The sequence below is a fragment of the Panthera uncia genome, chromosome B1 (genome assembly GCF_023721935.1).
Source record: "Panthera uncia isolate 11264 chromosome B1, Puncia_PCG_1.0, whole genome shotgun sequence".
Taxonomy (NCBI): Eukaryota; Metazoa; Chordata; class Mammalia; order Carnivora; family Felidae; genus Panthera; species Panthera uncia.
This window is the reverse complement of record NC_064811.1, coordinates 168,368,406-168,381,232: the sequence shown is the minus strand read 5'-3', so window position 1 is coordinate 168,381,232 and position 12,827 is coordinate 168,368,406. Positions and strand designations below refer to the sequence as shown.

Below are 12,827 nucleotides of genomic sequence, written 5' to 3'. Positions count from 1 at the left end.
AAACAAGTTATGACTCCATTATGGTCCCTCTCTCTTGGAGGTTCTCAGTTTTGGTTTGGGATCGAAACAGCTGGATACTGAAGACTTTTATCCCACCAATCTTGCTCTTTGATCTGATGCTTTAGTTTTCATTTGAAAGACACAAATTTAAAGTTTTGAAAGGAAGATGGGGCTAAATATTTTGACAGCTGAAAACGTTTTTGGCGATTATGTTTTCCCAGTGATCACCCTCAGGGAAATAAGAAGAAATGCAGGTCACTTATAATCCCCCAAATACCCTACTGTAGGAAAAGAAAGGGTCAGGTCGTGGAGATTTCACTTCGAAATGACAGGACACCATACAATCGACTATGTTTCCAATATGACCTTTATTGAGGAAGTACTGCTGTGACGTTTAACATCAATCAACGAAAGGTTGCAAACTGTGCATGTCAACGAGGTTCTCCCATGAACAAAAGTCCATTTTAAATGCACCAGTGAGGTAAACATAATTATTCATATATAGCTTTCTTAAGGCTAAGAGAGTTCTGTGTTTCATTTATTATTTTTGGCTCAGTTGGTTCTTTGCATAATACATCTCAAAACATCCCCCCCCCCCCGAGTGCCCCCCTTCCAACAGCTTAGGAAATTGGCCAATTCCCCAGGAACGTACAATGTCATGCATTTGAATCACCCAAAGACTGAGGAGGGAGCACCCTGAGCTTGCATGCAGTTCCCTCGTATTGCACAAAGTAAAATACAATGTCTGGAGCCCCCATGGGAGAACCCGTTCTGTTTTGAAGCTGTCAATCACATGCATATTAAAATTGTCATATGGCTTAACCTTTTGCAATGGACCCAAATCCTAGTCACTCTGGGTGACTTCCTTTACTATGGCGTGTGAAGTGACCTTCTCTACCTTTTTGGTAGACACTAGCTTCTCCTCAAAGGTCTCTTCATGCTCTTCGACCTTTTGAGTGACGGTTACAGATTTAGTGATGTATCTGGTAGCACCATCGCCCCCCTCACTGGTGATTTTTTCTATCTTTTTGGTCACCACCACTTTCTCCTCACTTCGGTCTGCCCCCTTCTTTTCCTCCGCCGGGCTCAAGTCTAGCCCATTGGTGACAACCCCTTTCTCCTCTTCTCCCCCACTGCCTTTCTCCTTAGTTTCCTGCTCTCCCTCCTTTCCTTCCACCTCCCCATTTACTGCTATGTCCTCCTTCCTGGATTCCTTGGAAGCCTTATCGCTGCCTTCCTCCTCACTCCCTCCCTCCTCTTCTGCTTTCTCCTTCTCTTTCTCCTTCTCCTTCTCCTGTGGCTGCGGCTTCTCCTCTTTGGCATCTTTCTCCAAGCTCACCTTTACTGACTTGCTGACCTCCTCCACCATCTCCTCCTTGACCGGGGACTCCGCCTTCTTCTTCTCTGGCACGTCCTTTGGCTTCTCCTCCTTCTTCTCCACCTTCTCTTCCTTGGGAGATTCCTTTGCTGCTTCTTTCTTTTCTTCCTCTACTTTCTCCTCTTCCTTTTTCTGTTCGACTTTCTCGGCTCCAGCTTCCGCTTTCGGCTTCACCTCTTCCACTGGGGATTTTGGCACGGGAGACTTGGCTTTCTCTGGCTTCTCTGCCTTGGCTTCTGCTACCGGCTCCTCCTTGGGAGCCACTTCTTCACGCTTCTCTCCAGGTTTCTTTTCTTCCTTAGCTTCAGCTTCCTCTCCTTCACCTTCGGCCTCTGTCTCTCCTTCTTCTTCCTGTTCACCTTCCTCTTTTTCACTGGAACCCTCCTTCTCGGATCCTCCTTCTTCGGCTTGGTCTGATTTAGCGCCCTCCTCTTCCTCCTCTTCTTCCTCTTGGCCTTCCTCTTCCTCCTTTTCTCCTTCCTCCTCTTCTTTAAGTTCAGGCGCAGCCGCTTTCACTGGCGACTTTTTGGTAGCTACGACTTCTTCTTCAGCTTGTTCCTCTTCCTTTCCCACTGCCTCTTCTTCCTTCTCTTCTTTCATGGACACAGCCAATTCCTCTGTAATGGCTGTCAGGGCATCTTCCATTTCTGATTTCTCATCTTCCACTTTGGTTTCCTCTATGATCTCCTCCACAAATTTGTGTTGGACCTTTAACTTAGGAGCCTCTACCTTGGTTTTCTGAATCTTGCTGGATATTGTGACTGAGGGCGGTCGGTGTGTATACAGCGGCCCAGTGATGCTTCCTGCAAATGTGCTAAATCTGGTCTCTTCACCCTCCAGGAGTTTTCTAAGGACCGAATCAGAAAAGACGAGACATAAGTAAAACCTCAGCGGGCCTTCTGAGTGTCATTATGTTATGGGTAACGCAGCAGATACCTTTCAACAAACAGAATCACGTACATAAGAGGTTCTGTCAAGCCAGTGTAATACCTGCTATCATTTCATATCATACCTGCTATCTGTGTCATATCCAGAGATTCTCATGGGCCATCAGCCAATCACCTGCTGCAGTAACTGACCACACCCAATAGTCCACTAACGCACTCGGCCGCCAAATCTCAGGTCTGCCGCAGTCTATCTGCTGCACTGTGAATATGCTGGAAAGCTCCCTCGTGGCCAAGAAGGCCTCAGTGACCTTCTTGAGCACTTGGACTTTCAGGATGTACACTAAATTTCTTTTAGCGAACATAATGTTCAACATATCTATAAAACCTTTTAGTGTACGTCAGAATTTAGGCTACATATACATATGCTAATATGGGAATATCAAGTTATAAATTGGCCTGCAATTTTAATCATAAAGTGTCTATTTAGTATAATCACTCAGCTTTCCTGAAAAGAGAGATAACTCTGAATACTATTTATTCCTGTCATGTTGTGATGATGACCTTCTTGGTAGTAGAAAAAGTGTTTAGTCAAGGATTTTCTCCTATGAACTTAGTTAACCATAACGTGGCATCACATAGCAGACCTATAATCTCTTTTCTTTTCTCTTTCTCTGGTTGTATATCTAGGTCTGTACATGTAAATATAAATAAAATAGAATACATATATATATATATTCTCTCCTTCTTCCTCTCTATAATTCTATCTAATATATTCTATCTAATCTATATATATTCTTTCAATCTATAGCTGTTCTCAGCCAGATGATGGCAATAGTAAGCTGTAAGAGAGAAACAGAGAAATTCAATGTCCTGATATTTGTCCTTGACATTATAAAGTCAAAAGCTGAAGCCACCATATGAAATACTAACATCCAAAATGCCATTTTTGTTTCAAACATTTGGAAAACAGTTTTCACTAAAATAAAAAAAAAATAAGCATAAGCACTGAATTAATCGGCGCTCTTCCTCATTTTATTTAAATACTTATTTCAACTAATGTTCATTCTTTTAAAGCTGTGTAAAAAGTGGTAAATTTCCAATTCCTTAGATTTTTTTTTAATTAATAAAGAAAACCAGGCACTGATTTAAAATCCCCGAAACCTGCTTGCTTTAACTTAAGTGGTGGGGGTTCGGCCAAACAGCCTCCGCAGTGCGGTTAGTGTTTCCGCCCCATCCGTCGTGAGCACGGTACCTGTACGCAGCGATCTCGATATCCAGAGCCATCTTGACGTTGAGGAGGTCCTGATATTCACGCAAATGACGAGCCATTTCCCACTTTGTGCCCCGAAGCTCATTTTCCAACTGCTGGATGGTGTCCTGAAATAGACACAGCCAGAGATTCATTCGTCCAATAGCAACTTCTTTCGCACTTACCACCCCTTCCCCCACTTCCCTCCAGCTCTGTAAACCCTGTAGCTCTCAGCCCCTTAAGAGAAAAACAGCAACAACAAACCAACTAAGGAATTACCAAATAAATGAACAAACAAGATCAGTTAGACAATAAGAGATTTCCTGGGCACATCATGCACCGAGACCGGTGGACCTAGAACTCGTCTCAGCAGGAAACAAACATGCTTGGGGGAAACCCCACGGCTGACTGAGCCCTTCTCATCTGAACCTTTTGGGCTGAAAGGCAATTTTAAGAGTTCTGATGGCGGCTGGGAAAGTTGAGAATATATGCGTTGCTGCACAAGCTGTCCTAAAGTTGCTGCTTTATCAACTGCCCGCATGTGTATCTTCTACTTTAAAACTAGAGCTCGCGAAGGAAAAACGCGTTTAGAAAAAGGTCGGGGCTCTTAGGGGCTGGAGATGGTGGGTGGAGGAGGAGTGGAGAAGGGGTAGGGAGGGGCGAGGACGCTTTGCGGATCTAACTTGGGTCTGCGTCGCGCGCGCGCACTGGCCAGCGGCCGCCAGGGAGCGCGGCGGGGAGCGCGGCGGAGAGCGCGGCGGAGAGCGCGCCGGGTCGCGTGCCTGAGTGTCGGGGGCGCGCGGCGCTGGCGCTGGCGCAGGCTGGCCGCGCAGCCGCGTTTCTTACCTGGTAGCTGCTGAGGTCGTGGTTATGGCGCTCCTCGATGTCGCTGAGCTGCCGCTCCAGGGACTCCTTGGTGCCGCGCACTGACTCGAGCTCGATACTCTTGGACTGCAGCTGGCGCCGGTACTCGGCGATCTCTTCCTTGGCGGAGCGGATGGCCTCCTTGTTTTGCTCGGCCGCCTCGGTGAGCTTGGCGTAGCGGCACTTAAACCACTCTTCGGCCTGGTGCATGTTCTGGTCGGAGTGGCATTCGAGCTGCGAGCGGATCTCCTTCAGCGCCGACGAGATGTCTGTCTTCAGGTAGTCTTTGCGCTCCACCGTGATGTGCGACGCCTGGATCTGGGCCAGCAGGTCGGCCACCTCCTCCTCGTGATTGCTCCGCAGGAAGGCCACCTCATCCTGCAGCGACTGCACCTTCTTGTCCAGCTCCACCTTGACCAGCGACGCCTCCTCGATGTCTTTGCGCAGCGCGCGGATGGCCGCCTCGGTGTCGTCGCGCAGCCGTGCCTCCTCTTCGAAGCGCTCCTTGAGCCGGTGGATGTCTTCCTCTAGGTGATCCGAGTCCAGCTGTACCTGAGCCTTCTCGTGATTCACCAGCTCGAGGGTGGCGCGCAGCTCGCGGATCTCCTGGTCGTACGCGTCGCCCAGCTGGGCGTGCGAGGCCTGCTTCTGCCGCAGCGCCTGGATCTCCGCCTCGATCTCCTTGTTCTGCTGCTCCAGGTAGTGCACCTTCTCGATGTAGCCGGCGAAGCGGTCGTTCAGCCCCTGCAGCTGCTCCTTCTCGTTGGAACGGGACAGCTTGTAGTCGCCGCCCGGCCCGGAGCCGCCGTTGAGCAGCGACGAGGACTGGCTGAAGTCGAGGCTGCTCTCGGCCGAGCTGAGCATAGCCGAGCTGTAGGTGAGGCGCGGGCCAAGCGCGCTGCGCTTGTAGGAGGAGGACACGGTGCTGGGCGAGCCGCGGGACCACGACTGCGAGCGGAAGCCGCTGGACGGGGAGCCACTGACGCGGCTGAAGCTCGAGCGGGTTTCGGTGACCCGCCGGTAGGCGGACGGGTTGCCCAGCGAGTCCAGTGTGTAGCTCATCTTGGAGACCTCGGGGCGTGTGGCTGTCACAGCGTTCTGCTGGTCTCGCCGCAGCCCATTTATAGCCGCGGCGGCTGGTCCCGGGCCAGGGCCCCGCCCCGTGGAGGCGGCGGCCGAGGAGGCGGGGACTGCGGGCACCGGGCCGGGGGAGACGAGGGGGGTAAAGACAGCCTAGCGGTGATTCAGCGCCCGCTCCACGTGGGCCCACGCCGCATCGGACCCCGGACTTTGCTGCCCGGTCCGCGGCCCCTCCCCCAACTCTCCTCTAGGTCCCAGACCACTTGTCGCCCTTCAGGCCCCCTTTTTTCCATTTCTCTTAGCCTTCGGATTGCATTTTACACCCTCGGTGCGAGTATTCACCCAACGCCCTTTCTTTGTCTAGTCACTCTTCTGCCATTCGGACAGCTCTTCTCCCGACCCCCTGGCCACCTTGTTCTTTCCTCATACCCACGGCTTTCTCTTCCTTTGCCCTTTCTCCATTACTTTTTTCTTTCCCCGTCTTCTGTGATGAATCGCTTCCCCTTCTTTTGGGCATCTCTTCGCTTTCCCACTTTAAGCCTTCTTAAGTCCCATTCACTCTGCCCTTCTCTCCGAGCCCTTTCCTCCTGGACCTTTTTTCTTCCCATCCTTTTCTTCTCCCCTTCTCTTTCCTCCCCTCCTCCTGAATTCTTCCCCTCCCCCAGCCTCATTTCCCCTCGCCTCCCTCCCCTTCCCCCACTCCTCCTTTTAAAGCAGCCCGAGATGAGCGCAGGCCCCGAGTTGGGCCTAGAAGAAAAAAACAAAAAGACTTTGAAGAACAGTCGGCCTGAAGGCTTCGGGAAGGGGACAAAGAGGATGGGCCTGGGTAGTTATTTGTATTAAAGGTGGGATATGGCGCTACATCCCGCTTAACGTTTGGGGGACGTCCGCAGCTTCCGCGGGGGCAGAAGGTAAGGCGCTTGTGCTCGCTATGGCGCCGGCAGCACCAAGGACAGCGCCCAGGCCGGCGAGCCGGGAGACTCCGCTGCCCGGGGGGCTTATCGCCCAGCGTTGCCTGTCGGGTTGGCGGGGGTTTGTTTCCCCCACTTATCCCCGAGTCAGTACAATTAAAGCCTGTTTGTAGTGAGTGACTCTGTTTGCAGGGGCCAAGCTGGAATTGAACACTAAGATTTCTCTGCAATGCAGAGTTGGCACAATGAACCGATTGCAGATTTTGAAAACAACTAGAATTCATTAAAGTCAGGTAACAGAAATAATATACATGTAGCCCCGTTTGGGTTTTCTAACATAGGATAGGTGCAAAAAATCAAGAGAAGCAGGGACTGAAATTTGAAGGTCAAATATTCTTTGGAAAGGGGAATTTGAAATCTGCTGAGGTGAAAAGTCCAGGGGAATATAGTTTGTGATAAGTTTGAACACAGACAATTGCTGCGTCATCATTCTGTTCAGTACTCCCTGTGTGTAACTGCCATGACTGAAAAGCACCTGGATTAATTTAAAATTAATTTAAAAGTTGCCAAACAGATTCACCACAACCTTGAATAAAACCAGATGTTTTCCCCTCCATATAAAATGTAATATATTTCCCCATTTAGATATTGATTGACTTGGAATAGATTTTACATATCTTTAAACATGTTTATTTAAGCAAGGAATATAGATAGACTTCTTGCTGTCTGGGGTGCTGCTACCTGGTAAAATGCCCCCTTATTTTGCCTAGTGCTTTGGGGTAATTCAGGGCAAAAAGTTCCAAATCCTGCAAGACAAAGTGAAGAGAAGAATGTTAAGAGTAATGACTGAGTTTGCTGGGGCCATGGGCACAAGTGATTGCATGTGAAATGCTATGGCTGCACAGAAATCACTGCTTGTGAAAAGCAGGCATCCCAGAATTAAATATTTTCCTTTCACAGCGTGCTTTCTCTAGGTCTTGTTTTCTTAAATGACGTGGTCATGCCAATCAGTGAGTTTCTAGAGGTTTTTATCTTTATTTTTTATTTTTATGAGATCTCTTGGCCCATTTGTATTTTAAAATAGAAGGGGTTAATTTAGGGAGTTACTTTTAGCTCATTAATGTAAAACTGCGGCATTGCAGGCTGGTGGGGGAAGGATGTTCTAGTTTGCTGAGTGACAGGTTATCTTTCAGTCCAGGAGAGCCCCAAGTCTCAAGCTATTGGGAAAGACAGATGACAGAGTGAGGGGATTGACTTGTGAATACTGGAAAAAAAAAAAAGGAGGAATTTTCTAGTTTCCGATGGATAAATAAAGGAAAAGAGAAAGAAAATTCTCTGCCCTTCTGTAAAGTCCTGCCAATCTCTAGGTTAGAAAGATGACATCAGATAAGGCCAGATGCTAATTATGCAATAATTATGCCTTAGTTACTTCTTACTTTCTGCTTTTATTAAAAAATATAAAAACCCTTGGGAGTTTCATGTTGCATATATGCTAAAAGGACCTTCTGCAGTGACAGCAAATGGTTAACAGGCTGGCTGCTGCCCGTTAGTTTTCTTCAGGGTTTTAAAAATGCGATGACTCTGCAGAGAGACATTTACAAGGAAACACATGTCTGACTTCACAATTAGCCTGCTTTGCCTTGTATCTGAACTAGCGCAGAAATTGTTAAGCATCCAACTGGTTACAGAAGGAGGAAAGCGTTGCGTACAAACAAAATACCGGCCAGTGACTCAGGCTAAATCCAGTTTGTGACTATAGCTTAAAATTGTAACTTCTGTGTGACATGAAGTATCGTTCAGCGTGGCCACAACAGGATAACACAGAGAATTATATCAGTCACCTTATTAAGGGAAAAAAAGTTCCCATGGCTTTAAAAATGATTGGTCCAATTTCACATTTACTGAAATGTATTTTATATTAGACCCTTTACTTTAATCACTCTTTCTGAAGGTGACTTGAAGGTTATGCTCATCAGTGAATTTAGTATAAAAACTTTTTAAAGGAAGCTATAGCATTCATTGTTTCCCTACTTTGTCTCATATTAAAAAAATTTTTTTTTAATGTTTTTATTTATTTTTGAGACAGAGAGAGACAGAGCATGAGCAGGGGAGGGGCAGAGAGAGAGGGAGACACAGAATCCGAAGCAGGCTCCAGGCTTCGAGCTGTCAGCCCAGAGCCTGACGTGGGGCTGGAACTCACGGACTGTGAGATGATGACCTGAGCTGAAGTCAGACGCTTGACCGACTGAGCCACCCAGGTGCCCCATCTCATATTTTTAAAGAACATTTACTACCCTAATGTTGTTCATAGAAAGAGATGTAAAGTTTTGCATTTTTTTGCCCTAATGACATTAAGGCTATGGGATCTTCTGAAAATATTAACAAGACAAAATTAGCATACGGATTTATCGGAATCTATGATACTCTTATAATTTATCCTAGACAGGGAAGTGACAGATATGATTTAGATGCAAGGCCTTTTTACTGAAATTGTCTCTAGCTTGTTGTATCACAGGCTACAGTTTTGAATCACTTCGTAGGGAAATACAGAGCATGCTGTGTTCTTTCAGTAGGTAAAGTGCAGAGATTAACTTTGTAGTTAAGAGCTATCGGGAAGTCCCATCTCATGATGATGGGAAAAATCTCTTTTGCATAAGGGGTTTGTTCACTAGAAAAAAAAAAAAAACTAAGGTAAGAAAAGTGAGAAGTTGAGCGTTTTCTTCCTTCTCCCCATATTTCCTTACATTTAAAAGAACACTTTTTGGTACAGAAATGCAAGGAGGATGGGAAGTAGGAATGGAAGAGCAAGCGCAATGTTCTGGATGGAAGCATCTGGCACAATGGTAGGCTGACTCCATCTAAGATGAGATGATCTGTACTTCCAATGTACTGTGCTGTCTTGAACTTGATCCTTTTGCCTGGGGTCGGATTTTAGAACTTACGATGAATAATTGTTTATAAATTATTCTTTTCTAATTGTTTAAGGCGTTGCTGATGTAGGAAGGTAGGGACTGAGTCCCCTGGAGGGACAACATAAGGCAAATGAAAACGGCAATACTTCTTTCTGCTTGAGCCTTGGGATGTCAAACTCTAGAAGCAGCTCTGACTTTTGGGCTTGTTTACTTCAGACGTTGAAAGCAAAATAAAAACTCTCCTCAAGGGAAGGAGGCTGTTAATTGTCAGGAAAATGGGGATGTACGTGTCTCTATGGTCTTTAATGAAAACAAGTCCATCTGAACCACAGTGGCCTTTTTCTAACATTAGACCCTGAAATGGTGTTTGCTTCCCTTGCCAAGTATTGTGATTCATTCGATATTGCCTTACATATCTGTCAGTGATGGTGTTTATGTGAAAAGTTAATTGAAGTATTAAGAAATTAAAAACACTTTACATTTTTGTATTGTTCCAAATATCAGTTTTGAAACGCATCTGGAAATTTCATGTTTTATGGGGGAAACATTTAGCTTCAGCTCTCACATAGCTGGCTGATTTTTTTTTTTTTTTTGCTGTGTAATGCCTTCACCCCACCACCGAGAATCAGCCCTGTAGAAGCCAGAGGAGGAGGACTTAGAATTTTAAAAAGTATTTAAGATACCCTTGGTAAAAGTGATTCTAAAAATAAAGTTCAGTAGACGCATAATAAGACTGTATTAATTTTCAGCACGGTCTTAATCGGACCTGTTGGCTTTACCTGCAAAGCGGCAGATCTTGATAGCATGCACTTGACTTTTTCAAACCCTGCATTGCACGTAACTTTGCATCAGTGCAGCCATGTAATATTTATGGCATATTTTATCGCAAGCTTACCAAGGCCTGACTTAGCAGGAGACATAATTCTTTTATTAGAAACTCTTAATTAAAATGAGCTTTGTAAAACTAGAACAGATCAATGATCTATTATCTTTGGACCAAATTTCTGAGCAGAGCTGAACCCAGGGGTATAAAACAAAGTCAGCAGGATGCCCCACCTGATAATTAAGTATCATCGTCCCAGGACTGGTTCTTCCTTCACAATTTCAGTGATTCTCAAAAGCAGTGTTCTTTAATAAGCCTCACAAAATGGGCACACTGTCGTAGCTCTCTCTTTTTACCGAGATTGCAAAGAGCATCATATATTTTAGAATACTTTTACTCACCTTTTTAGGTCAAAGTTAACGTATACTTAAGTGTAGAAATCTACAAAGTGTAGAGAAGCATTAAGTGTTTTCTGGTAGCTTTTTTTACTGTAACTTAAATATCAAGAGGATCTTTCTGTTCATATAATCCCATGCCCTGCTTTGTAAAATAAATATATCAGAATATGTAATTTGCTATCTTAGAGAAAGGAATCCGGTGTTAATATGCCAGGCAACTTGGGTTCCAAATATTTGATTTTCATTTTCCTCTTAAAAAAAACACTTTTAAGGGCCCTGTAGAGCAAGAATGATAATGTAATAACAACTAATAAAATAATAGTAAAATAAATAGTAATGATAATGGATCAGTAAAATAATAGTAATGATAATGGATCAGGACTGTCGGATTGGGTCTGAGGACTAATTTCTGTCTCTTTCTCTCTGTCTGCCTTTCTCTGTCCTTGCTGGTTGAGAGGAGTGTCATCGTGATGTTGAAGGCGGTGATTTGACAGTCAGAAGTGGTGCCCTGTAATCTTGCCTAGTCAGACCTGAGGACTGTGTTCTTTTACACTTAATGGTACCCTGAGTCCCAAAGCCATCATCATCGCCACCATCAGATTTTACATGTGAATAATGCTTTCCATCAAAGAAGCAAAAGCAAAACGAAACCACATTTTGTTTTCTCACCTGGAATGAGCACAGGGCGGTGGCGGGGGGGGGGTAGTTAAGGTAGAACGCAACTTACTTACCCATTTTATAGGCGGTGAAATCGACTAAGGCCACACATCTGGTAAGTGTCGGAGCCAAGACCAGAATGCAGGTTCTTTGCTACTAGTGCTAACATCAAAAAAATGTTCTCAGTACAACGTCCAGTCCGGGCTCCGTGAACGTGAAACACAAATTAGAAGTAGGCAGATAATCAGTAATCTCAATAGCAATAATTGGTATTTATTGAGTGCTTACTAGGTGCTGAGCACTATGCCAAGACTTCATTGGCTTCTCTCACTTAACCGTCACAACAACCCTCTGAAGTGATGCCATTATCATGCCCATTTTGTAGAAACAGCAATTGGGCATACAGGCACAGAGGGACCACACACAGCTAGGCAGTCATGGAGTGGAGATATGAATCCAGGAATGGCGGACTCAGGGGGAGGAATTGACCCTCACCACAACATCACACTGCCTCGAAGCCACCCAATCCATCTTAAAAAATCTTATTTAAAAGCCAACTGTTTAACTGTGAGGTCATGTGACAAAAATCTAGGGCACGCACTATGCGTTCTTTTGAGGTCTTTTTTCCTCCTTCTATACAAATAAGACATTTTAATATTTTCTCAGATGAACAGTATTTCTTGGTGTGTGACTTTATTAAAGATATTAAAAATGACAACTCTGAATTACTTGTCTTTATTATTTTTTTCTTCTTGGTTAATTTTCTATGGAATATGAAGGGCCTCTAATTCATTCCAGTTCATGGTCTGTGGGTAATATCCCTAATCATTTTATCTATTATTTTATTTGGTATCTGTCATTCGTATTTACATGAGCTTTTGGTTTAGTTTCTAGGAGGTTTTAATTTGTGCTATACATTAATTTATCATCATTATCACTCATTTACTAACATACCTATATATTTATATACATGCAAATAAAAAAGAAAACAAATGGTCATTAGGTATTCACAATTTTTTGTAGATGTCAAATTCTTTAACCTAAATTTGCTTTGAGATCCAGTAATGAGTACTAGAATCTTGGCAGAAGGAATCGCTTGGCCCACAGTCTTTGTCAGGAAAGGTTTACAACGGGGTGGCTGGCAAGGAAGCAGCTTTTAAGATCTATTAAAACAGGGAACAGATAGCCATGAATAATTTTAAGTGAATCTCTTGATCATCTATTTTATATACAAAAATCAGGGTTATGTGACTGTATTTATATAGGTTGCCTGGAGACAAGTCAGCCTGAATCCATTTTCGTTATTTATGGGATAAAATGCTCTGACTCACCCTATTTTCATTTGTATAAATCTGCTTGGCTTCTGCTTTATCAGATGGGGTCATGGAAGAGAATTGTTTCCCATTTTTCCTGAACAAAAGTTGACCTTGAAACAAAATAGCATTTATCCTGTATTAGTCATTAACAATCTGCTTCTGCATTTGGATTACATACAATTATTAGGAAGTGAATGCCTAATGATGAAAATTCTTAGCCACCGTGAGTCGCTTAATCCAATTTGCTGTTTTCTTTTGCTCCCTGTTAGCCTACATGATCCTTTCCTTCTGTCAGGTTCAGTATACCTTGGAAATTTGATGCCTCCTTGGAAACTCCTAAGAGTGACCCTCG

The 12,827-nt window shown here is 44.7% G+C and overlaps 1 protein-coding gene across 2 annotated transcripts; it reads right to left on the bottom strand.

The window, feature by feature from the left end:
- Positions 1 to 355: 355 nt before the first annotated feature.
- NEFM (neurofilament medium chain) lies at positions 356 to 5,469 on the bottom strand. 2 transcript variants are annotated; one of them, XM_049631608.1, is made up of 3 exons: positions 4,361 to 5,469; positions 3,518 to 3,642; positions 356 to 2,225 (listed from the first exon to the last, which is right to left on the bottom strand). In XM_049631608.1, exons 1-3 carry the CDS (start codon positions 5,438 to 5,440, stop codon positions 845 to 847), a joined length of 2,586 nt encoding a protein of 861 aa, XP_049487565.1. In that variant the 5' UTR covers positions 5,441 to 5,469; the 3' UTR covers positions 356 to 844. The 2 variants fall into 2 exon arrangements, with proteins under 2 accessions (XP_049487565.1, XP_049487566.1); XM_049631609.1 differs by lacking the exon at positions 4,361 to 5,469 and adding an exon at positions 3,794 to 3,977.
- Positions 5,470 to 12,827: the final 7,358 nt, after the last annotated feature.

Bases quoted from the DNA above. Each gene is read 5' to 3' on its own strand.
- NEFM (XM_049631608.1), bottom strand. From the start codon at position 5,440: ATGAGCTACACACTGGACTCGCTGGGCAACCCGTCCGCCTACCGGCGG. The intron at 3,643-4,360 runs GTAAGAAACGCG...TGTCTATTTCAG, and splicing joins ACGACCTCAGCAGCTACCAG to GACACCATCCAGCAGTTGGA. The intron at 2,226-3,517 runs GTACCGTGCTCA...TTCGGTCCTTAG, and splicing joins ATCGAGATCGCTGCGTACAG to AAAACTCCTGGAGGGTGAAG.